This window comes from Prosopis cineraria, unplaced genomic scaffold, assembly GCF_029017545.1.
Source record: "Prosopis cineraria cultivar Desert tree isolate PC_DT_omini unplaced genomic scaffold, ASM2901754v1 PC13, whole genome shotgun sequence".
Taxonomy (NCBI): Eukaryota; Viridiplantae; Streptophyta; class Magnoliopsida; order Fabales; family Fabaceae; genus Prosopis; species Prosopis cineraria.
Window position 1 is genome coordinate 37,723,816 of NW_026555344.1, and position 26,399 is coordinate 37,750,214.

Below are 26,399 nucleotides of genomic sequence, written 5' to 3' on the forward strand. Positions count from 1 at the left end.
TGAATGGTCCATATTTAATTCTTTTTAAATTTATATTTATATTTATATTTATATTTATTAAAATAAAAATTTATAATTTTTTTATTTATCTTGATAGTATAGATTTAATAGAAATGATTTAATTTAATATAATATTTTTATAATTTTTATAGATTAACCATAAGTACTATGGGCAATCTAGATTTAATATTAAATTTTTTATGATTTTTATTTTAATAAATACAATATTAAAAATAGAGATAATATTCTAATTCTTACTTTTTAAATATATATATATTTTAAAAAAATTGTTAGTTAAAATTTTTAAATTTAAACTATCCAAGTAAATATGGATAAAAAATTTATAAATTATAAAAAATTTCAATATTAAGCTTGAACAACCCAGATTAAATCTAGACTATCTAATTGATAATAAACAGATTTATTAATCTTCTTATAATTTTTGTTTTTTATTTTAATAAATATATAAATTTAAAAATTTAAATCTGAACTACCGAGATTTTATCATTTTAATGAGCACTAAAGATGATTCCATGCACGTATAATACTGAGTTGATTCGTGCATCTGATTTTGTTACATTTAATTTCTCGTGCTCATTAATTGCTTTCATTGTTGGCCAATTTTTGTTCCCACTTCATTAATTTGCACAGCAGGACATGTCGGGCTATCCATCTAGTCTTTATACTTTTTTTTTAGGACTGGATCTTATAAAAATAGAAAATTTTTATACAAAAGAGTTTTTACACTTGACCTTTATAAACTCGTTAAAAATGGGTAACTCATGAAAATATCAGTCCATGAATTATGAAAAAGAACTAAAATATTCCGAAATTATTAAAAAATTACAAACTTGACATCTGGTAAAAAGAATGAAAGAAATGAGACGAAAATTCAACATTATTTAATCTTTTCCTGTAGCATTATGTTATTGATATGCAAGAGACATTCCGGACTTACCCATATTGAAAACTCATTCACTAACGCAAAAAAGGATTGTGAAATAGTTTTCTTTTTTGCCTTTTTGTTTTGCCTACCAGAGTGGGGACAGAACCAGGTTAAGATTTGAATGGGGTCAAAGTTGGGTTGTCCAATGTGAACAAGTGACCATGCATATGTATATTTTTCATTGGTCTTACTTTTAAAACAATTCTAACCTGTTTATTGAAATTAAAAAATTTTAAAAATTATTAACTCTTTTTTAATTTTACCCTTATTTAATATACATACTTTATTAATACATTTTTTCTCACAAACATATATCCATTGTTTGGATAGGCAGAAAATAAGGAGAAAAGAAAACTAAGATGAAATTTTTTTAAAAATTTACTATTTTTTTAAATTCTTAGTTTGATTTTATCTCATTCCTATTTTTTTTTTCACTTTTTCTTTCATCACAACGGAGGTAAAAGAAAAAATTGTGATACAAAAATAATGACATGTCTATAAACAAAACTAAAACAATTTTTCTATCTAACTTATTTTAAGTCATAATTTATTGATGCTAGTATTTAATCTTCTCTCTCTCTCTCTCAACATGCTTTTTAAGTCAGGATTTGGATGAAACATCCCCTTTTGAAACTGACTTCATTATCTTGTAGTATTATTGCAAAACCTATCAAACCCATGGAAATCATTGTAGATAAGCCATAACTCAAGAACCTTTTCAACTAACCGAGCTGGAATTGCATTCGTTGTTCATCATTTGTGATGAGCATCGCGTGCTCATCATACCAGAAGAGATCTTGATACTCTATTTTAGTCTTATTTGATTCTTATCGTTTATTTAAATTAATTTTTTTAAATATTTTTAATATTATATTTTTTAATATAAAAAATATAAAAAATTTTAATATTAAATCTGCATTATTTAGAATAAATTTAAATGATTAATTTGTAAAATTTATAAATATTTTAATATTAACGATGAGCAATGGAACTTTAGTTAAGACACATGTACCTCTTCGAGAAAATAAAAAAAGTTGGGAGGCTCAGATCCCCTCCAAATTACCTAGGTGCGCCCCTCTACCCGAGTATTTATGGACCTGTACTTCCATTGGTAAAAATGCTTAGGAACGCTCCAAATCACCATATGAACGTGTTGATAAACCCTATCTCAGGAACGTCCTCACAGATGCTAGGTGTGAAAATGCAAGGAGGTAGGATTGTTTTAGTTTGAGTTATTTATCATAATGCTATTGGTGAAAAAGGGTGGGAGAATGATAATTAAGGATATTTTAAGAACATTAATCTTCATTATGAATTGTGAAATTTTAAAATTTCAGTTAAAAACTATAGTTCTTAATTGTGATAAAAAAATGTAGTTTATGATGTGAAATTCATTATTGCCATTTGAGAATTTACTAATCTAATTTAAAAATACTTGTAACGTATATTGTGAAAACATGAAATCCTACTTGAAAATTAATTGTTGAATAAAAAGCACCACTTGAGAATTTACTAACTCGATTTGAAAAAATTTCTAACATATATTGTGAAAACATAAAACTTCACTTGAGAATCGATTGTTTAATAAAAAAACACCAATTTGAACAAATCACTTTTTATTAAATAATTGATTCTCAAGTTGAGTTTTATTTTTTCACAATATACGTTAGAAATTTTTTTAAGTCTAGTTAATAAACTTCCAAGTGGTGCTTTTTGTTAAATATTCCATTCGCAAGTGGGATTTCATGTTTTCATAATATATATTAGTAATTTTCTCAAATTGGGTTAGTGAATTCTCAAGTCATGTTAGTGAATCTCACCTCACAAACTGTATTTTTTTATCACAATTAAAAATCATGATCTTTACTTAAGATTTTAAAATTTTACGATCCATAATTAATATTAATATTCTTAAAAAATTTTTAATTGTCATTCTCCCAAAAAAGGTTGTTCCCTCGCCTCCTTTGCTGTTCTCCTGAATAATAGATTGAATGAGAAATTGCAATTTTAGGTTCAATTTTGTTGTCAAATGTCAGGTCAGGGATTTGTTTTGATTCTTTTTGGTGATTAAGGATCTTCAGATATCCTTAAATGTGATTTCCCCAAAATCAATTCTGTTTTATTTATTTATTTTATATCCTTCCCCTTCCTCCTACCCCGCGCGCCGCAACGGCCTCGCTACGGTGCGCGAAATAATCCAGCTCCACCCTTCACTTCTTCACTGTGCCTCCGTGCGTCTACTTCCTTCCTTCTCCGGCCTCCGCGAGTTAACTTCTGCCACTACAAGATTTAATCTTCGGCAAGCTTCACTTCCATTGATTTCATTCGGTCTTCTCTGGGCTTGCTTGACGAGTTCTCATCTTCCCTGTGTCGTCATTGAGTTTCAACTTTGTTCGGAACTTATAGGTGTAGGTACTGCTTCAATCAATGGACCTATACCACAATACTCTCCCAAATGAAGAAGAATCCCTTTCTCCCTCCACCTTGGCTTCGATGAGGTCCCTGATCGTCAGCCCTTCAACTCCACCATCAACCATATCCTCCATTATTTAAAAGCTGATTCGCTCACTCGAATTTAGTGACAAAGATCTTCTTCATTACTCTTTCAACCTCCTCACCCATCTCGCCTTCCACCACCCTTCCCTTTCTCATTTCGTTTTTCAATCTGTCTGTTCTCACTGTCTTCTCTCTGCCCAATCGACCCGCCTTGCCGTTGACTCGCTCCAAGTACTGGCTTCCATCACAGCATGTGTTCCATCACTGGGCTTGAATATGGATAAGCTTGATGATGGGTTTTATGTTTCTCTCTGTTTTGGCCCGTGTTTGCATGTCTGTGGTTGCTGAATAATGCAGGGCGCTTTCAAATTCAGCCTTCTTTACTGTTTGCTGTGTTGCTAGGGTTCACAAAGGATCCTTATCCTTACGTGAGAAAAGCTTCTCTGGATGGACTTGATTTGAGTAATCATGGCGTCTTTGAAGACTCTAGTTTAGTGGATGGATGTTATCATCATGCTGTTCAACTTCTGGGTGACATGGAAGATTGTTTGAGATCATCTTTGATTTGTGTTGCAAGATACCATTACTCAATGTTTTCCTTTCCTTTGTGTGCTTCCCGGCGAATATGACTTTGCAATGCTTGTGAATAATAATTAAAAGCTAGTATTTCGAAGCTCCAAGGTATGGTATCCTCAATAAGCTTATTTATCCTAAATGGATAATATTTGGTCTTCCAGCGACTCATTAACAGATTTTGCACTTCTGGAAATTTTAGTATAACTTGAGGTCTATTTCGTAATTTCAAGTTGCTTCATGGGGGCTAATGTTAGCAGCTTCTAATGCTGACATGAAAAACTACCGTTCCAATGAAGTATTTGCCAAGGTATTTTCTTATTCTATGGGCAATGCATTGTCTATGGTTTTTTGGATCTCAATTCCACAACTGTTTGATATTAAAGCTACAGTTTCAATGTTATGATGATTCTCCTATACATGATTCTTCCCCCTTCTTGACAACGCCTATAAAGTTAAACTATGATGTCTTTGACTAGAAACCCTTTTGATAAATGATATATCTAAAGAGTGGATTGTTGATAGAGCACATTGGTGTAATGTGATCTATATAGCTGTCCCCACATAGTGAGATAAGGCTTGTTGTCATTGACATTGTCATCATTTTTGACAAGGAACAATACAAGTTATTCAATTAAACTAGATTTTGGGCTCCCTTTTTGCATGGAATTTGAAGTGAGTTATACCATTTATGATTTATAAATAATGCTTTACATAGATTTTATATTATATATAGATTCTTGACACGTGATATAATATGTTTTTGTATTATTGCACAATGTCATTTTCTTTCTGATGCATTCAGAAATTAGATTTATACCTTACATTATTGAATCTATACACTTCTAAGTCATTGAACTAATATGATGGAGTCAAATTTATGTATGATATTCCGTAGGAACCCATGAACCTTGTGATGCATCAATGACCGGACAACTTTCCCCTCATGCCGCTGTTCTTTTCGCAAGTGTTATTCAGTTTGTGTGTGTCCAAGTATTCTGGACAGTTGACTGCTGATTACCTTGGTATTACAGGCACTTCATATTTATGCAGCTCTATTCTATGGCAAGAGATATGAGCATGGAGGCTAGGGTTTAAGCTTTTATTGCGCTTGGGAATATTGAAATAGTATCCATTTTCTTTTGCCAACTTTATCAAAACGGATCTTGGAGGTTGGAAAGAAAAAGCCTTTGGCTAAAATGCTGGCAGCTAGTGTTGCTGGTGCACCAGTGCATGGACTTGAAGATGAGTTCTTTGAGGTAACTTTTCTAGAACATCAGTGCTTCATATGCATTTTACAATAATGATAAGATGTAAGATGTATCTTTTAGGAAAAAGGTCTCTTGTCTAAATTAAATGGAGAACTTAGTCATCTTAATGCTCCTTGTTTTGAGGACTTGATCTGGCAATTGGATGCAATTAAGTGGTAATAATTGATGGTTTTTTCCCATTTTTGATCTGAAGCTGAAAGAATTTTTGTTTAACCTGAATGTGCGAAAGTCTGCATGCCGGTCCTTGCAAAGACTTGTGGTCCTCTCTACTGAGTTTGCTTATGAAGCTTTGAACATTTTGATGGATGTGTTGGATGATGATTTGGTGGTTGTTTGATTACAAGCTTTAAAAACTATGTATTATATGGCAATTAGTGGCTTTTTGAAGGTTCAGGAAAAACATTTGCGCATGTTACGTTTTTCATCCTTGATAAATACTTGGCCTGAATATCCAATATATGACTATGATTTATGGTTGTTGGGAGTCTAATTGATTTTTTTTTTTAAATTAAAAAAGGTTTTTTCCTTTTTCTTTTGTCTCTCCTTTAACGAACCAAATAACTAGTTTACTTGGTGATATTGTTGATCATCAACTATTGGGAAACTGAATTACCTTTGCAATGACATGAAATTACCAGAGTCATGCACGTGTACTTTTTGATCAAATCTTATGTCTTGGATGGCCCATAGGTTTGAGTTTTATGGCTAAGTTTTTTCAAAGAGAAAGATAATATATGGATGATTTGATTGTGGAAATTTTACTGGTCAAAACTCATAAGCGGTGTCTTTCTGTGATGAGATTTTCAAAGATCTTTACTCCTTGTCAATAAACCTAAATTATATATTAATTGAAAATTTCTTTTTTCTGGCACATTGTTAGCACTATCTTTTATCTGCTCAGCAAGTTAACGTCCTGATCATGCTTCGTTCTATGCTCTTCCAGTTTCTTGGTGTTCTAGCTGACAACAGTGGGGAAGTGAGATATGCTGCAAGGGAAATATTTAAACAAGTGAAGCTGAGTAGTCTCTTGTTTAAATCAACTATCGATGGTCTTTTAAATAGTTTGAGTATTTACCCGCAGGTATTCTTCTAATTATTCTGCAATTTTATCTTTTTCATTCTTAAGATGTGGTTGTGAGATTTTACAATAACAATGTAATCGATTGTGATTCTCACAAAAAATTGTCTTCCAGAACCCTTGAACCAAAAAGGTCTAAAAAGCCAGGGCAAACCCTAACATGGACTACATATCTTGCTATGCTATGCACAATCTGAACATCTTACGCAAGTTATCATGTTCTCAATAAAATCTAGATGGGATAATTTAGTTTTTCATTTAGCCTCCCATTTTCCTGATTGGGGATGGTCTCATCTTCACTGCATCCATTCTTTCTGAATGCCTTCATGGCTTCAAGATCATTGTTATTTAGTATATACTATGTCCTAAATGTTCGCTTAAATACCCTATGATCATAAACCTCATTATATCCATCTTGTCTTTGATATATGGGCTACATGCTGCTTAATTTTCTAGTAGTTTAAGCCAGAGTTGAATATATATTTGCGTGTGTGTGAGACAATTAATTTTTGGAATTTATTGAACTTTAATTCTTTTTTGTTGTAACATCTACATATTTCATGCCAAGATGAAGCTTGATGTATTTTCAGCTATTTCCCATATTAGCCGAAATCACGGGAAGTTTGTAGCCATTTTCTCCAAGGAAGTTTTCGAAGAGGTGGACTTGTTCCTTTTATGATGATGATATAAATTTCCAGTATCTTCATGAACATTTTTCAGGTTTCCTGCTGACATGAAGCTAAACTTTGTTGACACGCTGTAGTTGGAGTGGCATCCTTAGAAACTTGGGTATTAGAAAGCAGCTATACCTACTGGTTACAATTTACTCTTACGGTACTAGTCTTATGCATCCTGAGGGTGTATGATAGGCTTAAATTCCTATACTTTTTCAGGGTTGTGATTTTAGTACATTCCAGTTAACGCTATTGCCTACTTTTGTAATTTAGCCCCATAATAGACATGATGTTACTTGATAAATTCGTTGCCATGTTCTAGTGGCAACAGATAGGAGGATGGTTTAGTTTTTCATGAAGTCAATATCTAATTTTTATGGTAGTGGAAGAATATAGCCTCTTAGAGGGACGAACAGTGATGCATTTTGCCAGTAGTTTCCTCAACATTTTATTCAACTAATCAAGGTGAATGAATTTTATCCCCCATTTTATCACCCAGATATCTAATTTTTGGCTGAGATAATTTTGATTAAGTTAATATTCTGTTGCACCATTCTTTCAGGTAGAAGCAGCTTTTGAAGGCAACTCAGAATTCGATAGTGTGAGAGTGGCTGCATTTTTAATCCTGTGTGTCTCTGTCTCACTCTTACATGTAAATGTTGGCACCATACCTCCAGTTTTCTTTTCTTATGTCGTTACATTCCTAGGGAGGATTTATTCTGCTTTTATTGATGTTATGAATAGGGATGCCCTTTTGGCCTGCCTATCTGATAAGCAGATCAATGGGTTCTTTTGCCTCAAATATTAACCATGGTGGAGGGGAGCAACAATTGCCCTTAGTTCAAGGTGATTATACTTGTTGCAGCAGCAATGATGTGATAAGTGTTGTTGAGACATCACAGAAGAGAGATGTGGAGTCTGAAATGCAGTCCCATTTTGGGAGGGAGCCAAAAGATATACTCAATTCTCAAGTAGAACAATGCCCAGTGCATGACGAAGTCATGAAGTTTATAAATCATATTCTTTGGAAGGTCCTAGATATGTGGTCTCTGAAACAATCTGGCTTTACAAGCGCAAGTGCTCAAGATCCTGAGGTAATGAAGCTCCATTAAAATTTGTCTCCTTTTGGCTCTAATTCAATTTAGCTTCCATCATATATCTACAAGTATATATTGGCTGTAAGTTATAGCAGATTTTTGTGGAGATTTGCTGTTACAGTTCTATTCATTAGCGCACAAATATGTCTCTGTATTTGTCCACGCATGCTCATCTTACACTCAGAATGTAGCTAGTTCATGGTGACTACAGTCTGTTCAAGGGCCAGAAATTCTAGATGTTTGTCCTGTACCATTGCTACATGACATATGATATGTTTTGATCTTTGAACACAAACATGCATGCGCAATTTTATCTTGGTTTTCTTTTTAAGCATTGTGCTGACAATGTAGGAGTTGGAAGGAAGATCCGGCAACTATGAGATTTGATTCTGCGGGATCTGCTGATGCTTTGGCATTTACTTTGCAATATCTTCAAATAATAAAGTGCCTTGCAAAGATTTAGGAACATTTCCCCTAAGAGAAACTGGCATGTTCTCGTGCAATGGGAGGATTAGACTATAAACTGGCAAACCTTGATCGGAGGATTAAAGAATTTAGGAGTCAATTCATAGGGTTTTCTCCATAAGAGGAATTGAATGTCTTGGAGCTAATGTTAGTGACTTGTGTCCTCAGGCTGTGTAAACTTGACATAGGCTGTCACATTCTTTCATCGAAGAGGTTGACTGCAATACTTTCACATATTGAGTCTCTCCTTAAAGAAAGCTCTGTCATGCGATCCATCTTCGTGGTTGAACTCAGGAAATTGTCATCTGAAGTTGGCACCTCCATAAATGAAGCCTCCCAGGGTGCATTGGAGTTTTGCAAGTGTCTGAAATTCTTCTCCCTGAACCAGTTCGTATGTTGTGGAACAATCAGACATGTACGAGCTGAGCTAAGTATTCTCAATAATGACTTTAAACACCCACTTCCTTTTGTTTCAAGACTAGCAGTAGGTGTTAAGTGTGATATCACTCTCCACAATATCACCAGTGATAAAAGGTTGTGGCTGAGCATGACCATGAATGATGATGGTTTGCTGCAGTATGTTCTTCTAGATTAGAGGCTGTTTGAAGGCTCTAGAGGGGTGAGGAATTCTGCATTTGTTGCTCCCTTTCATGGAACCCCAAAGGCTCGTTCTTTCAGCCTGAGGTTTGGAATGTATAGGTTGAGGGTATGTATAGGTTTGCGATGTTCATTTGAGGATGCTATTCCAAGGCAAACTTGTGGAGGGCCAAGACATGAACTTACTTTTCTTTGTCCCGAAAAAGTTTATCTTTCCAATGTACTAAAGACTAAATAACATTCCCTGCAATAAAACATTAATTTATAGTGTTGTTTTTTGTGGGGTGAAAGCTGAAATTGTTGCGCCAGAAATTCCAAGTTTCAATGTCAAAGGGCCGTAAAATAGTGTTCTTTACTTTCCTCTATGTAATAGTTTAATGCAAAGTTATTGCAGACAATTTCAAGAGATGTATACATACTAAACAAACCATATAGATGGTGGATATTGTGCTGAAAAATACGAAGCTAGGTGAAGAGAAAAGAGAAATGAGAAATGAGAGAACCTGAAGAATCATTTATTACAAAATAACATATAGTACAATCAAAAGGTCTCAAACTTATTCACATCACCTTATTCTTGTCACTTGGACCATTCACAGTATGCTTCCTGTACATAACACACTGATTTTACAGGCATTAGCTAGCTACTAATGAATATAACTCCTACGCACTTGAAAATGGAACCAATTTCTTATGCAGCCAGGGAGTGATTGGTGGAACTTTAAGAACTCTAAGAATTGAAAGGCTTAAGAAGAGAACTAAAACAAATAATGCTATCGGGAAAAGGCCTCCGAAGTCATCTATCTTCAAACTTCGCATCTCAACATCACTTTTGTATTCAGATCTATCAATGGTGACGGGTAACAATATTTCCTTCTTCATGTTACGAAATGTCGTCACATTTTGAGTTACATTCAATATTGCAGCTGAGAAATTTAAGACCAAGGTAGAATTCTTTGGGAATGCCTGAAAACGCAACATGGTACATCATTAAAGTTATTTACATGCCATATGGAAGAATGTATATTGGTGAGAGATTGGCGAGAGAAGTATAGTAACAATACTCACAAAGGAAAATCCACCACTTTTGTAGATTGGTCCTGTCATCTTGCAAGAAGGGCAACTGGAAAGGAAGAGCGTGAGATAAGGAATTTCATCAAAAATAACATCCACGCCATCTTTTTTGGTTGACAATGCATGATTGTACTCGTCAGGGCTTGCATAAGGCTTTAACTGTTCTTCATTGAGTCCTAGCTGGTGAATGAGAAGGCCTTTCACCCAGGAATCCTTTTGATATCCCACTGACAGATTGTTCCTTTTAATCTCTTGCACGTCCCTCCATGGAGAAGGTTTTGCCGTTGTCCGCTCTGTTAAAATTGATGTCAAATTTGCTGTGTAAACTTGCAACGCTAGCCCCAACAGAAACGTGATCACTATCACCACCCATTTAGACGTCCCACTTTTCAGAGAACCAATATCTGGAATTGATACATGTCAAATAGGCTATGAGTAACAAGTTGAGACAAATACTACAATCAAGTTGGAACTTGGAAATATAAAGCGAAGGAGTGATGTTTTGATATATGCATATATACAATCAAGTGTGCAACAGAAGAGAACTAACCGCTCATGTAAATGAGGAAGGGATTGCGGACAAAGTTCTGGAATTGGCTTTCAGGATCAGCCTTGGTTTTTTTTTCTAATATAATTACAATCACAGTTGCGCCCACAAAAATCACACCAAGAATTAACCAAAGTAACCAATCAAAAGGTTTGAAGAGGATCCACCGACTTTTGGTGTCGGACCTCACCTTTACCACCATGGACACGCTTGAATCTAGATACGGCAATGTGAAGTCAACACAGTTTGTGCGATTCGCTACAATTGTAACATCTCCAATTATAACATCAACATCAACATTCTGCAATATTTTCATGCACCCATTAAGTGAATGAATCCCCACATAAATATACAAATGTGTGCTTGTTTGTGGCCTGCATGCTCTGTCACTAATGATATCAATTATCAAGTGTAAAGATCAAGACAATATCTCACACTCATAAGCATATCCAAGGAGGGACCTACTTATATGCAGCTACCCCACCTAAAATTTTTGCTTCATTCGTAATATACGAAAAAAATTCTAACGTCGCCTCCCCCCTTCAATATTTTCTAGTTTTGTCCCTGAGCATACATGTCCTGGGATGTTATTGAGTGTATATATGTCCAAAGGGGAGGGGGAATGTAATCAATCATCAATGAAACTGCACCAATATCATGCTTGGCTTTCCTTTAGAAACAGACGAGAAACAGAAAAGGTCATAACAATTGAAAGCAACAGGAATAAGTGAAAACTTGCCTTGTCTGTGATACTGCAGAGAAGATCATCGTAGCTTGATGGAGTCCTCTCTGCGTTGATGTTGACTGGCACAAACTCATAATTTAAAGGAAATGGCAAAACATCAACCACTTTCTTGAACACATGAATAGCAAAGCCATCAAAAGACATATTCGGCCATTCTCCACTAACATCAACAAATTCAGTAAAATGTGTCTTTGGGACTCCGATTTTCAACTTTGGTGGTCTGTCTGTTGTGTTACCAGGCCATCTGATCGGATCCATTAGTTTGTAGCGAGCAAGTCCTGTTCTGGGGCTCCAACTTCCAATGATAGTATCGGTTAGTCCTTTCACATTGTACACTACAACTGTTGATGGTTTTAGCTGTCCTTGCCATAAACTGAAATTCCCCGATAGGCCTGGGAAATTAGTATGCATAATTGCTCTGCGAAGTTTTTGGCCTGTTTCATTACGCATTCCTAGATCTTCATCTACAAGGTCAACTCTGCTTTCATTATAATTCACTAAGCCGGAATTCTCCACTGCGTTGGCCAATGCTGTGACAGTGTCATAAGCCCACAAGCCATAGAGAGAGAGAGTTTTGTTGTAATTCAGTAATCTTCTCGCTACGTACCTGCGCTTACTTATTATGTCATTTTTGTTGGAAACTACCGATGGCCCCACACCCAATGCACCATCCATGTAGCCTTTCACTTTAATATCTTTAGCTTCGGGATCCATCACAGAAGATAACCCTTGGGTAAGTATCCAAGCATATCCTTTACTCATCATCCCTGCTTTGTATGCAACTTTCACGAGTCTTGACCATAGCTCCACGGTCATGTGGACAAGAAACACATATGTTCGCTTGTCTTTGAACTTTTTAAGCTCGTTTTCGACTTGAGTCTCGTTGAAATTTTGATTTATGGCACTTATGTAAGGCACTCGAGTGTCCATTTCTTCCATAGCATAAGTGAGACATGGAATGAGGTCGTAGCCGAATTCTGGCTCTTCATAAATGGGGATCACAGACTGCCAATTATAAGCTTCGATAATGGCTGCTATGGCTCTGAACTGAAAGCAATGGCTTCTGACGAGGTAGGAGTGAATGAAGAATCGGGAGCGAGGCGGCAAAAGAGATGGACCAGATGGAGGAAACCAGATCACAGGAACATGATACTTGAAACCAAGTTCTACAACAAACCTTGCTTGCTCTGAGTTTTGAGGTCCTAGGATTGCTTGCACCTTTTCCTTAATTATTAGATCCCTAGCTGCTTAATGCCAAGATTACGATATTTAAATTTAATTTGCAAATACTTTGTAAAAGTTGATTTATAAAGAAGGCATACCGATGTGGAGAAATGATGTATACAAAACTGAGAAGCTACTCATGACGTACCATTGAGTTGAATAAGAAGGGAATTGATAAATAAATTGGAAAAAAGATATTTAATGACCTTCTAAGAATAATAATTACAATTGAAAATCCTAAAATTATAAAATTTTAGAAAAAGATTGATCTTTAGTTGAGATTAAAATTTTTTCTTGAAATTTTTAATACTTATCTTTTATACTGCTTCGGTTCAAAAATATAAAGCATTTTTAAAAGGTTAAATGTTAAAAAATATAAAATATTTTTAGTTTTTTAAAATATAATCATTATTTTTTTTAAAGTGTTTCTATTGAATAAATTATTTTATGTTTATGTTAGGATAAAACACCTTATTAAATAGGGATAAATATAAAAAGATAGGGTTAGTTTGAAAATGAATAACTGTTTCGTTGAGAGTGAGATTCAATTAAAATATATTATATCTTTAAACAAAGAAGTATTTGCAATATTCTTCCTTCATATTTTTAAAAGTTATTAGTATTCTTTCAGACACAAAAAGTCATCTCTAGTATTTTCGTTACTTAATTTTTTTTTTTAGTCACCTTAGATATGTGTAATACTCATCTTTCATAGGTTCAATACTAAAAAAATATATAAAACAAGTATTTTTAAGTACTGAAAACATATAAGATTGGCATGGAAAATATTTAAAATGATTATTGAAAAATTGTGTACTAAGATGAGACGATGAGTACTAAAATTGTAAAAGATGGATATTGAAAAACTTCACTTAAATTTTTTTTTAATCCCAATCAAGAATCATGGTTTTTTAAAATTTCATAGTTTTTAATTATAATTAATATTTTTAGAAGTCCTTAAATATCATTCTCGTAAATAAATATCTAAAACTTCATTACCAAAAAAATATACATATTAAACTTTGGCAGAGTTTTAACCTAAATACAAATTAGTCTACATTTTTAGATACGGAATGATTGGATGCAAACCCAAAAAAAAAAAAAAATCATGAGAAAGGCTAAGCTCATGGGTAGGCAGGGAGATTATTAGGAATTCATAAAAAGGGAGGTGGGGGATTCTCTGATTCACATCATCGACAAACAGAAACGTGGGAGAAGAACAAAACTCAAACTTCTGACAATTTGACAAACATTTTTAAGAAAATCTTATAATATCATTATTAATTTGTTGGGACATAAACAATATAATTAAACATCACACACACACGAACTTATATAGTTGTGGACTTGGGGTTAATTACCTACAGAAGCTGCGGTGAGGACGTCGTTTCTAGAATCCCTGAAAAGAAGTCGGAGCTTGGTGGTATAAGGATCATTTGTGGAATAGAAATCTTGGAGTCCGAAGTTGGTGCAGTTAAGAGCCATGTGACCAAGTGATGAATTCAAGTCCAGAATCACTCCTACTGATACATCTACAGGGGATCGTCTTCTTATTCTTCTTCCACCACTTCCTCCTTCAGTTGCAGACTCAGTTATGGTTAGGGTAATTAGGCATAATAAGCCCACAAACATGATGCAATAATCTCTTGCCCCTGTCTTCATTTTTCTGCGCTCACTGTCTCCTTAATGCATCTGTGATCGAATCATTTTATATACATCTTTTCCTTCCCTCTTCACAACCCTCAACAGTACATATGCTTGTTAATGATTATTCTATTCAATTACTTTATTCTTTTTGTTTTTTGTTTTAGTTCACGTATGTTGACCCAGTTGTTTAAACACCATCTTTATAATTCAGAAGAACCAACGACTCATTTCATTTCTAAAAATATGCGGAGTCTTATCATTTATAAGTTCTCATAATTTAGCAGAGAAATGTTTGCAATGCTAGTAAAATATGGGCAGTAATAGGCTGCAATATTGATATAATGAAGGAATGGGAAGAGAGTGAAGAAAAGAGGGAGCAACATGATAAGAAACTAAGGGCATGTTTGCTTTGTTCTGATTTTTAAAACAACAAAATATTAACAAACTTATTTAAATAACTGTTTTGGATTTAATTGTTTTTAAAATTGTTCTTTTTTTATTTTTAAAAATAAAAAATGGAAACAGCTTAAAGTTATTTTCATTTTTTTTATTTTTAAAATATACTATATTTGATTATTGAAAAATATAGTTAACTCAATCAATTTCTATCATAAACTATCACCATTAACCGCATGTAATAATCATTATCAGTCTATTTTTTAATTTTAAAATTATTTTTAAATTAATATAACTAAAACGTTTTTCATTTTATTTTGTTTTAAACAAATAATATCAAAAATTATGTTACAAAATAATTTTTAAAAATAAAAAATAAGAACAGAAATTAAATAATTTGTTCTTTTTTAAAAAAAAATTCAAAGTTATTATTATTATTATTTTGTTTTTTTTTGGTCGAAGAATTCAAAGCTATTATTATCGTGCCTTAAATGATAGTGACTTCAGAGGGATCCCACAAAGGGGCGAAAAAACAAAAAAAACAAAAGATTGCAGAAAAAGTAAAACAAGATAGCGACTTCAGAGGGAGCCCCGGCGGGACTTGGAGAAAGTTATATTTAATTAATATTTATAAAGAATAAACATTTAAAAGAAAAATTAATATTCTTGATAAAATATTCGCTGATTATGACTCAATTTTTATAATTGTTTTAAATGAAATTATAAAAAAAAAAAAACACAACCTTAGCGAGACTTCTTTTTCATCTACCACCTTTCAATGAGGTGAAATTTTTAAATCGTTAAATTTTAATTTAATATAACTCAATTTTCGTAATCTCAATCATCATCTCGCCCTTAGTTTTTGATTCTACGTGGTACTGTATAAAGGAAAGGGACAATGTGATGCATGCGCACACACAACACGAGACATTTGAGAATGTATGAATTAATTGATTTTTCAAGCATTGAAAAGCAAGAAATAAAGCATATAAAAGCATTCTCTTGTGTTTATTTTTTCATTAATATTTTATAAAAATGTTCAAAACAAATGATCATTAGGACATTAAAACCTCATCTAGAACTGCAAAATATTAATATGCAAATTGAGTCTATGAGAGTTTGTGAGTGCCAGGTAAAAGTTAAAGTTCGTCTCTCAAGCCATTTTCTAATCTACAAGGGCTAAAGAAAGTTGAAGGAAGGGAATGAAAATAAAAAATAAGTAGAGATACCAAATAAAAAATTGAAGAAAATTATAGGAGCCCACAAAATAGTTTTCCCAACTAATAATTGTATAATGGTTGTTGTGAAACGAAGCGGTCTTCGCCTGGGTCGAGGAAGAGAGAGAAAATGGGAGAATTAATTAAAAAAGAGTAAAAGCATAACAAGATATGAAATGGACCGAAAAGAGAGAACACTAATCATCATCTTGTATTCGAGATCTGTGTCTCTTTGTCTCTGAAGCCATGCTTTCCGCCTCACCACTCTACCTTTTTCAGATCATCTTTTTTTTTTTTTTTGACTAATGACTCTTTTTCCATTAAGAAAATTCTAACGAATCATTACCAACAGGCAATAATAATATTTGTGAGTAATAAAAAATTGCTAACAAATCATTGAATAATGTTAAGAATTTTAGTAACAAAAATAACACTCGAATGCTGTTACCGTCTCCAAAAACACCATTAAATTCATATAATAATTCATAAATATAAAACCTAAAACATATGTTAAAAATATAATTCACGGCTTACTTACAAATATAATACTCTATCCGCCTTAATTTATAAGATATTTTTTAGAGTAATTTGATAAATATAAGATATCCTGATGAAAATAAAGTTTCAGTTGATTATGCTTGTTTTAATATTATTCTTCCCTCCTTATTATATTTTCATCTCTATTTAATATTTCACAAAATAGATTATATTAAATGAAAAATATTTTTTAAAAAAGATATATGTTTGCTTCAAAAATATAAAATTGTAAAATATGTTTGATCAACTTTGTTTTTTCACCAGCATTTAATAAATTTAATTGATATGCACAATTTTTTTCAAAAAAATGTTCTACAAACTAGAATAAAATTAAAGGAACATAATGTAAGTCGCCAAGAGTTTTTTTTTTTTGCCAGCAGCCTAGAGTTAAACTTGGTTCTAAATAATTAAGTTGCCAAGTTATTTCTAATTAGGTTTCTATATGTCTTGATTTCTGAAGTCAAGAAACTTATTAGTACAAAAGTCAAATCTTTAAGGGAGAATGACGGATTATGCCCAAAAGGCCCATTTAATACAAATGAAGTTGTTGGTATCATGGATTCACTAATGTTCAACTACTCATGCTGCTTTGAACCTGTTATCTCGGGAGCAAGTTTCTAATCATCCTTTTTGAAGGAGTTGTGGAAAAGATTAAATTTCTCCTTTGAATTGACTGTTAATCTAAATTTTATGTGTAGAGAGGTTAATTGTCTTCCCACTCTTTAGCTCGTTCTTGTCACTAGATCTTTCAATAATGTTTTGTACATCTTTAATTAAAAACCAACATTTCTTAATGGAGGCAGTTGATGAAAGAATAATTTTATTTGTACCTCATTTTGTACTCCTTTTGAGTTAGTTGTATATTATCCCTTTTCATTAAAAAAAAAATAAAGTTCTAAGAAATTTTGAAAAGCGAAGAAAAGTCTCATGGGTTTTTAAGTGTTAAACTGTAATCTTAAAATGACTTAAATATCCTCAGTAATTATTTTAAAAAATTTATTTCTCTTATTTCCAAAAATGAACCCATCGACTTGTGCCCTAGAGATCCTCCCAATCACAGAGCGAGAGAGAAAACCTCCATAGCACTCTATCTCACACAATGACAAGGTTAGGGTTTCGATTCTTCCTCATTTCTTATCTATAAAAAATTGATTATTTGTGATTTATAAATCAATGAAAACGAAGCACATTTATGCCTTTTTTTTAATTTAACTCTTCCTTAAATAAACATATGATCCTGGCAAAATATGATCAATCTATGCTTTGGTTGATGAAATTTTTGCTTGAATTCTATAACAATTACTTTGAGTACACTTATTGAGTATGAGATGCTATCTCCGTATATAGGTATTGTAATTGTAATTGTAGGTCTCTATTGTTGGTTATTACTATTTTGACAAAAAGGTTCATTTGATATGATTATATTTCAATAAAGCCGTTCATTTAATCATAAACTCTATATTGGAGATGGTGTAATGAGGAATATGTGATTGTCCTTTCAACATATAAACAATTTATTGAATTCTTAATAATGGAGAAAGCTTCTGTTTGCTCTTCAACAAAATTAGTTCATGGCTAAACTAATTTTGTTGAACTTTCGCAATGTAAACATATTTTCTTAACTTTCAATATGTAAACTGATGAATTAGACAATGAGTAACTTAACTGATTTGAAAACAGATTTCATTACCTTCTATAATTGGTTGAGTGCTGTACAATTATGCTTATCTATACTATAAAAATGGCAACATAAAATAATGAAGCGATGAGCTGCCATGATAAAATAGAGAGCAGCTCAAATGCACAAAATGGTTCAAACAAGATCAACCATGAAATTTTAGAAGTCAACAAATTATTACTTAGAATTTAGAACAAAAGTCAAATGTTCAAGATCGACGAAACATCTTTTACCAGATTTGGTTCTTGGCTTATTTTAATACAGCTGTAGACTGGATTGCTTGTGTACCTTCTGAAGGAAAGAGTTGAACAACCCCCTTCCCATCTGGCTCCTCTCGTGGCTACTGCTTGCTTCTTAGCTAGGAATTCTGGATCGTAATTTTGTTGCTTTTCTTTTGGTTTTTTTTTTTTGGCCTTTTTGTTTTTGCTTATTGTTAGCCTTGGGCTGTTAAACGCTTGTTTTATTTTTGAGTTAATGGTACTGCTTTTGTTCTTCTTATAAGGTAGAAGAAAAAGACTAATTTTGATTCTATTTATAAAGCATTTCACTATTTTTATGATCATTTTTATCTTTATGTCTTTATTAGATGTTATGAAAAATTATTAAAATATAGCTCTTTCTATGCTTACTAGGGAATAGAGATAGAAACTTATTAAATTTTAATAGAGAGTTAATTAAGTTTAAAATTTTTCTTGATTTCAATTAAACATAATAGAAGTGACTTATAAATAAAATAAAAGGGAGAATATTCTTTTCTTTGCCCAAGAAAAAAAGATTCGGCTCTTGGCTATATTTTAATTTCCAATTATTGGGGTTAAGGATAGTAAGGATCTGTACATACACATGTAACGTACGTATAACACGCGTTTCTTAAGCAGCTACTACTTGCTAGTATAATTAAGCTTTATTAGCAGTTTACAAAAGAAAAGGCCTTAGCGAACTTCAGACTTTTTTTTTTTTTGGGGAATCTTAGGGCAAGTTACAGAAACTTGATAGTAGAGTGTAAAAAAAAGTCCCTACATCTAAAAAAAGATTAAAAAATGGATCATAATATATAAAGTTTAGGAAAGAAAAAAAGTAGTAGAGAAAATAAAATTAAAAAATAGATCTTAGAAAATATCAAATCAAATGGCTTAAGTTATTTTGGTAGAATATATTATTCTTATACATACTTAATATAATAAATCTAACATTTGAAAGGCAAACAGCAAAGAACCTAGTTAGAGGTCAAAGACCTCAAGTCCGGTAAGAAATCTGGAAAACAAGGACACTATCTTATTTAATTGTGTTCCTTCTTTTTGTTTAGCGAACTTAAAACTGAAAGCAGCTTCTCACGACGAAACCACTTAATCACAGAAGGATTCAGAATGGAAAGGCCCAATAAGAGAGCAGCAACAGATACTAGGACAGGATAAAGCCCTCCAAAGTTGGCTATGCTCAAACTTGTCGTCTCTATATCACCTTGGTCTTGAAATTCCAAATCTTCAATGGAGGTGGGCAAGAAGCTCTTGGCCACCAGGACACGAAATGGCTCCACATCTTGAGTCACATTTAAGATTGCATTCGAAAAATGCGAGACCAAGCCCGATTTCTTCGGGAATGCCTGACCATACAATAAATATAGCATGTCATTCAAGTTTTATAGACCAACCAATGATAAACAAGATGATGAGCATAATAATAAGAGTCGGGTCAACTTAGCTAGTTAAACCGGTCAAGTATTAGATTAGCGTTTTAACTTGTTCAATGAAATGTGATTAGTTCATAATTGGTTTTCTATTACGATTTCAACCATTGAACTAATCCCTTAATCGATTTAATAACTGGTCTAATAATAAGTAGGAGGGAGTATACTTACAAAGGCAAATCCACCAGTTTTGTAGATTGATCCTATCATCATAAAACGAGATTTATATTTGGAGAGGAAGAGCGTGAGATAAGGAGTTTCGTCAAAAATAGCATCCACTCCTCCTTTCTCGGTTCCTTTCCACAATGATTCACTGTACTCTTCACGGCTTCGTAAACCCTTTAACTGAAACTCCTTGAATCCTATTTGCTCAATCAGAAGCTCTCTCACCCACGACCCTCTCTGATATCCCACCCTCAGATTGCTCCTCTTAATAATCTCTTTTTCGTCCTTAAATGAAGGCTCTTTCAGTTTTCCTTCTGTTAAAATTGAAGTTAAATTCGCTGTGTAAACTTGCAATACTAAGATGAACAGGAATGACGTCAGTATCACCATCCACCCCGCAGCGTTGCTTGCAAAACTCTCCATAACATCTGTGATCATATTGCGTAAGATCTGTGATCATATTGATATATATCAAGTGTGATAGAGTACGTGGCACAAATTGAAACACAAGAACTCACCGATCTTGTAAACAAGAAAGGGGTTGAAGCGAAATTCCTTTGTTTTGTTTCTTTCTAATACAATTATGATAATAGTTGCACCCACAAAAATCCCACCAAGAATTAACCATAGTGACCAATGGAAAGGTTTGAAGAGGATCCCCCTACTTGTGGCGACATTCTTCACCTTTACCAGCATGGCTACACTTGAATCCAAGTACGGCAACGTGAAATCAACACATTTTGTGCGACTTGCTACAATTGTGATGTCTCCGATTATAGCGTCAAGCTCCTGTATGCAATATTTCCATGCGTACAAAAACAATATATATATATATATCATGCACTCAAAAGAAACAAAGATCATAATATATATCCTGCGATGCCCTTGAGTAGTCATGGGGAATGATCATCAATGATATATAGAAACTAAAAGATAAATTGATGCGAGTAAAACAACTCGAAAAGAAGGAAAACTTGCCTCGATTTTCGTTTGGTTGTAGAGAATATTATCGTAGGTCATGTTAGCATTGCTGATTTCGTTCGGCAGGGGAACGAACTCATAATTGTTTAACGGAAATGGCAAAACATCGACCGCTTTTAAGAACACATTAATAGCAAAGCCATCAAACTTGGTCGTATTACTTGAATTACCTACATTCACTAATTCAGGAAAAGAATTTGTTCTTGGGACTCCAATTCTCAGCTTAGGTGGCTTATCCATCGTGTCACCCGGCCACAGCGCATCCTTTAGTCGGTATTCACCAGATGTCTCATCACCAACTTTACCGTAATCTTGAACAAGTCCTGTTTCAGGGCTCCAAGCTCCGATAATCCTTTCTCTGTCTCCAATCACATTGTATACTTCAAATACCGATTGATCTAGCTGTTCTTTTCTAAAACTAAAATTGATCCCAGACAAGCCTTTGAAGTTAGTAGCCAAAATTTTATCGCGAAGTTTTGAGCCTTTGTCTGTGCTTGTCTTCTGTACTGCCTTAGCCAATGCCTCGATTGTGTGATAAGCCCACCACCCATAGATAGTTAGGGTGCTTTTGAACCTCTCCCTGAAATTCTTCTCTTTCTCCCTACGCTCTTTTGATTTATTGGAATCCATTGGCTTCACTCCCAACGCACCTTGCATGAAGCGCTTCAAACGAATTGAATCCGTAAAATTCGTATAATATTCCGAAGGTAGGCCTGCATTATGAATCAATGTTCTCGTAACCTTAACCAGAGGCTCTGTCAAAGAAGATAGCTCTTGCGTGAGTATCCATGCGTATCCTTCACCCATCATCTCTTTTCTTTGTGCAGACCTAATAAATGTTGTCCCAAGATCCATGCTCATATGGACAAGAAATACATGTGTTCGCATGTTGTTTAACTTGTCAAGAGTGCTGTTAATTTTTTCTTGATAAAGAGTTCTGTTAATTTTTCCATCTAAATCTGATGAAATAATTGGACGAATGGAAGTGACGTTAAACATTCGTATGCCCATTTCTTTGAAGACGTTGGTGAGGCATGGAATAAGGTGACTGCCATATTCAGTCTGTTCATAAATGGGGACGATTGATTGCCACCCAAGAGCTTTAATAATGGAAGCTATGGCATGGAACTGAAAGCAATTAAGACCTTGATGGGAGTGGATGGAGGATGGCGATGGAGGTGGCAAGAGAGACGGACCAGTTATGGGAAACCAAATAACAGGCACGTTATGTTTCTTACCAAGTTTCACTATAAACCTTGCTTGCTCTGAATTTTGGGGCCCCAAGATGGCTTGCACTTTCACTTTCTGTATCAGATCGAGAGCTGCTTGCATATGTCAAGGTTGTCTCCAAGTCATATCATCTTGATCTCTCCAAGTTAAACATGAAGTAGGTTTATATGTCAAGGTTTATAAACCTACTTTAGGTTAACTTGGAGAGACCGGGAGACATGAATGGAGATTAAAAAAAAAAAACATATCAATAAATGAAATGATACGCCCTATTTTTATAATTAAATTGATCATATATGGTTTTGAATTTTTTTTTTCTAATTACAACAACACATATAATTTGAATATTGATAAGGCATGCCAGTCATCTTATGCCCGAGTGATATTAATACATTTGACTCATCTTTGTCAGTGATAAATTTTCTTCATTTAAAAACAATAATGGATCTTTGTTGGAAAGGATAAGAATAGAATTGAATAAAGAAATAAAGGCAGCAATGAACTAAATTACCTTTCCTATCATAACAAACATGATAAAATACAATACCACATACTGGCCACAATGCAAGAATTACTACAACCTCCACAAATATCATGACTTATAAACTAAATTACCCCATTTTTTTATGAACATGGTTGACCTATTTTCCCTCCATATTTTGATGACTTTATTTGTCTTTATTCCTATGCCAATGGTCAAGACCAAGTTGAACATTGAACCGGTCGGAAATTGCTTCACTGAATTGTAGCCGGACTAGTTTTAATTACATTAAAATAATATTTTTGTCAATAATACATATGAAAAAAAATAACGTTTATTCATACCATTATCATATATCTCTACAATATAAGTTATTGGTAAGTATTTTACAGTTTGTTTTAAAAAATTAGTTAAAACTTAAAACCTTGATTTTTTTTTAAAAAAAAATTGTTCATCTTTTCAATTGTAACATTATTAAATACCTATATAAGTATAATATTAACAATGACAATTGAAATTTCAATTGACCATTTTTTTAAAAAAAGAATAATAAATAAATAAAGAGTGTAGTTAAAAAATTTATAAGAATTATCTAATGTTTTATATTTTGAATCAAGTATAGCTTATAGAAAATGCTTAATATTGTGGTCCAAAGAGAGTATTATCAATTACTCCATCTAGACCACAATATAAGTCATAGTTAATTAATTCACAATTTATAAACAATGTTAATTGAAACCTCAAATTCTTAAAAATGTTTACATCTTTCATTTATACCCTTATTAAATGCCCTATATAAGAGCCTTGATAATAGTAATTAAAATTTTAATACATAATTTTTTTTCAAAAAGAGTAGGGCTATATTAGGAAAAACAAATATAAAAGTTATCCAATGCCCTATTTTTTAAATTAGGTAAGTTTTTTAAAAGATGTCTTATATCATGATTTAAAGGGAGTACAAGTTAAGATCAAATGGCAATCCCTATAAGTTCAAAAACATTTGAGACCTTAAATTTATTTTTAATATAATGTTTTCTCTTCAACTTTTAAAAATGATGAAATGTTATTTCTTATCACTAACAAAAGTTAACTTTAACAATTAGTTGACAAAAAAAATGACAAAAAAGAACCTAAAAAATTACAAAAATTGGCCCTGCAAATTATATAAAAAGACTCAAAAATTACAAACAATGACCAAAAATTACAAAATAAGACTAAGAAAATATTACTGATCAATTTTGGTATTTTTTAGATTCTTTTCTGTAATTTTTTTGTTAATTAATGATTAAAATTAGTATTTGTTAACAGCAAAGGCTATATTGTAACATTTTAAAATGTTAAAGAAAAATATTGCATGAAAAATAAGGTGAGGGTTCCATGTAGATGCTTAGTTTAGGGGCCCATTGACCATTTAACCATATAAATTATCGAAATCATCAGTTATGCCAGATTAACTGTTCAACCAAGCAAGTGCAAGTTTCTATAATTAACCAAAACAACTAATACATCATCAAATATGTATAACACTTAAAAAATCAACCAAAATACCAATAAAAACACAAAATAACATAATTTTGGGGTATATCAAATAAAAGAATAAGAAAAACCGATCCTGAGTAGTTTTGCACCAGTTCACTTTTTAGCCGACTTTCAAAAATCCTAGACCGGACATGTGGATAATTCTAGGTCAGGTTCTGACAATTACTTTTTACATCAGACTTCAAGCTCAACTGATGGTTAAAAAACCTCCAAGCCCAACCCAAAGCAAGCTTTGGGTATGAGTGTGGCTGACTGCCTGCCTGTTGTTATTATTATTTTTTTTTAAAAAAAATATGTATTTCACAATTATTTAATTAGAATTAAAATTCATATATATTTTTTTGTTTACTCTAGAGCTTTATTATATGTATGGCATCAATATTTACAACATCAATATGTCAATATCAATATTATCCTTTTATACATGATACAAAAATTTAAAAAATTCCATTATTTATATGTCACAAATAATATACTCCCTACGTTAAAAAATGTAAGGCATTTTTAATCAAATCTCACCCCCAATAAACTAGTTACCTACTTTCAAATTAACCCTATCTTTTCATATTTATTCCTATCAAATATCCTATGATAAATATAAAATCACTATTAATAAAGATATTTTTGAAAAAAAGATAATGATTACATCTTAAATGATTAAAAATATTTTATATTTTTTAACATTCAACTCCTCAAAAAATATCTTATATTTTTGAATGGAGGGGTAACTCATTTTTTAACTCCACACCCATACTAATTTTGTCAGTTCTAGTTAATGATTGTTACCAAACAAAAAACTATAGGAAAAATCACTTCAGAGGGGGGAAATAAATTTCAGAACGGAGATTGGAGTGGTAGTGCTGTGCTGTTACCTTGTTCTGCCGCAGTGACGACGTCGTTCTGAGAAATATTGCAGACTATAAGGTCGATCTTGGTTGCTGTATCTTCAACGGCAAGGGTGATGCTGTTGTGAGCCAAGAGACCAAGTTCTGAAGTGAGATCAAGAATGACACCCACTTTCACTGATATTCGTGTTTCTTTCTGATCATCTGTGGCGGCAGCCGTGGAAGGTCTTGTTGTGAGGTTAATGCAAAACAGTAACAGAAGACTCAGACTTAAGAGACGAGCTCTCCAGCTTCTCTGCCAGTCTGCCATTACTGATAGCTTCTCTCTCTTCACTCTTCTTGTATCTCTCAACCTTTCCCACCTTTTTATAATTTCATTTGTTCTTACGAATCTTCTTATTTTGTCGTCATCCTTATCTCCTCTTTTCTCACCCTTATTTTTGGGTGCAGAAGGGGACCTCTTTTCTCACTGTTTCTTACATGGTGAAGTCAAGCATGATCAATAAGAACCTTTTTAAAAATAATACACCTAACTTTATTCTTTATTTTATATTAGTAATTTATATACATTATATATCTATATATTACAAATCTAATAAATTATTTTCCCCCACATGACACACATATGCTCCTTTCATTTTCTCTCCATTTAAAAATATAAGACATTTTTAATTGAATCTCACCCTTAATAAAATAGTTACATACTTTTAAACTAATCCTATTTTTCATATTTACCTCTATTAAATATCTTATAATAAATATAAAGTCATTATTAATAGGAGCATTTTAAAAAAGCAATGATTACAATTCAAAAAACTAAAAATATCTTACATTTTTTAACATTTAATTTTTTAAAAAATATCTTATATTTTTTTACTTAGAGAATACTATATATGAATTCATCAATATATGTATATAGAACTCATCAAAAGTCATTAATTGACATTGTCATTGATTTCCCACTCTCTTTACAATTATAATAATCATGCATGTCTAGACATTTTTGAGAGAGAGAGATATATATATATATATATATAATTGCATGGATTTAATTTGTTTGAAAATAAATAGCAAATCTATTTTATCATACGAATTCTATATAAAGTAGATTTCTTTTGGTGTAATGCATGGTATAGACACCAATATGATAAAGCTCTTTGACTGAGATATGTTAATTTGAGTTTAACATTTTAGGCATAAAAATAGTAA

The 26,399-nt window shown here is 32.7% G+C and overlaps 3 protein-coding genes and 1 pseudogene across 4 annotated transcripts; 2 read left to right on the forward strand and 2 right to left on the reverse strand.

Moving 5' to 3' along the window:
- The first annotated feature begins 1,924 nt into the window (after positions 1–1,924).
- LOC129290092 (protein SIEL-like) lies at positions 1,925–7,127 on the forward strand (annotated as a pseudogene).
- A 473-nt stretch (positions 7,128–7,600) lies between these two features.
- LOC129290653 (uncharacterized) lies at positions 7,601–9,487 on the forward strand. Of its 2 annotated transcripts, none has more exons than XM_054927506.1 (3): positions 7,601–7,690; positions 7,783–8,132; positions 8,487–9,487. In XM_054927506.1, the coding sequence occupies exons 2-3, from the start codon at positions 7,785–7,787 to the stop codon at positions 8,520–8,522; spliced, it is 384 nt and encodes a 127-aa protein (XP_054783481.1). In that variant the 5' UTR covers positions 7,601–7,690; positions 7,783–7,784; the 3' UTR covers positions 8,523–9,487. The 2 variants fall into 2 exon arrangements, with proteins under 2 accessions (XP_054783481.1, XP_054783482.1); XM_054927507.1 differs by having other exon boundaries at positions 7,601–7,665.
- A 209-nt stretch (positions 9,488–9,696) lies between these two features.
- LOC129290652 (glutamate receptor 2.9-like) lies at positions 9,697–14,490 on the reverse strand. The gene is made up of 5 exons (XM_054927505.1): positions 14,149–14,490; positions 11,558–12,807; positions 10,822–11,119; positions 10,266–10,675; positions 9,697–10,163 (listed from the first exon to the last, which is right to left on the reverse strand). Exons 1-5 carry the CDS (start codon positions 14,447–14,449, stop codon positions 9,861–9,863), a joined length of 2,562 nt encoding a protein of 853 aa, XP_054783480.1. The 5' UTR covers positions 14,450–14,490; the 3' UTR covers positions 9,697–9,860.
- A 5,051-nt stretch (positions 14,491–19,541) lies between these two features.
- On the reverse strand, positions 19,542–25,500 carry LOC129290093 (glutamate receptor 2.7-like). The gene is made up of 5 exons (XM_054926798.1): positions 25,218–25,500; positions 21,093–22,417; positions 20,633–20,903; positions 20,121–20,542; positions 19,542–19,865 (listed from the first exon to the last, which is right to left on the reverse strand). Exons 1-5 carry the CDS (start codon positions 25,498–25,500, stop codon positions 19,542–19,544), a joined length of 2,625 nt encoding a protein of 874 aa, XP_054782773.1.
- Positions 25,501–26,399: the final 899 nt, after the last annotated feature.

Coding starts and splice junctions, on each gene's coding strand:
- LOC129290653 (XM_054927506.1), top strand. CDS start 7,785: ATGCCCTTTTGGCCTGCCTATCTGATAAGCAGATCAATGGGTTCTTTT. Junction 8,133..8,486: donor CAAGTGCTCAAGATCCTGAG/GTAATGAAGCTC, acceptor CTGACAATGTAG/GAGTTGGAAGGAAGATCCGG.
- LOC129290652 (XM_054927505.1), bottom strand. CDS start 14,449: ATGAAGACAGGGGCAAGAGATTATTGCATCATGTTTGTGGGCTTATTA. Junction 10,676..10,821: donor CTTCCTCATTTACATGAGCG/GTTAGTTCTCTT, acceptor TATCAATTCCAG/ATATTGGTTCTCTGAAAAGT. Junction 10,164..10,265: donor AAAGTGGTGGATTTTCCTTT/GTGAGTATTGTT, acceptor TTGCGTTTTCAG/GCATTCCCAAAGAATTCTAC.
- LOC129290093 (XM_054926798.1), bottom strand. CDS start 25,500: ATGGCAGACTGGCAGAGAAGCTGGAGAGCTCGTCTCTTAAGTCTGAGT. Junction 22,418..25,217: donor CGTCACTGCGGCAGAACAAG/GTAACAGCACAG, acceptor ATATGCAAGCAG/CTCTCGATCTGATACAGAAA. Junction 20,904..21,092: donor ACAACCAAACGAAAATCGAG/GCAAGTTTTCCT, acceptor TATTGCATACAG/GAGCTTGACGCTATAATCGG.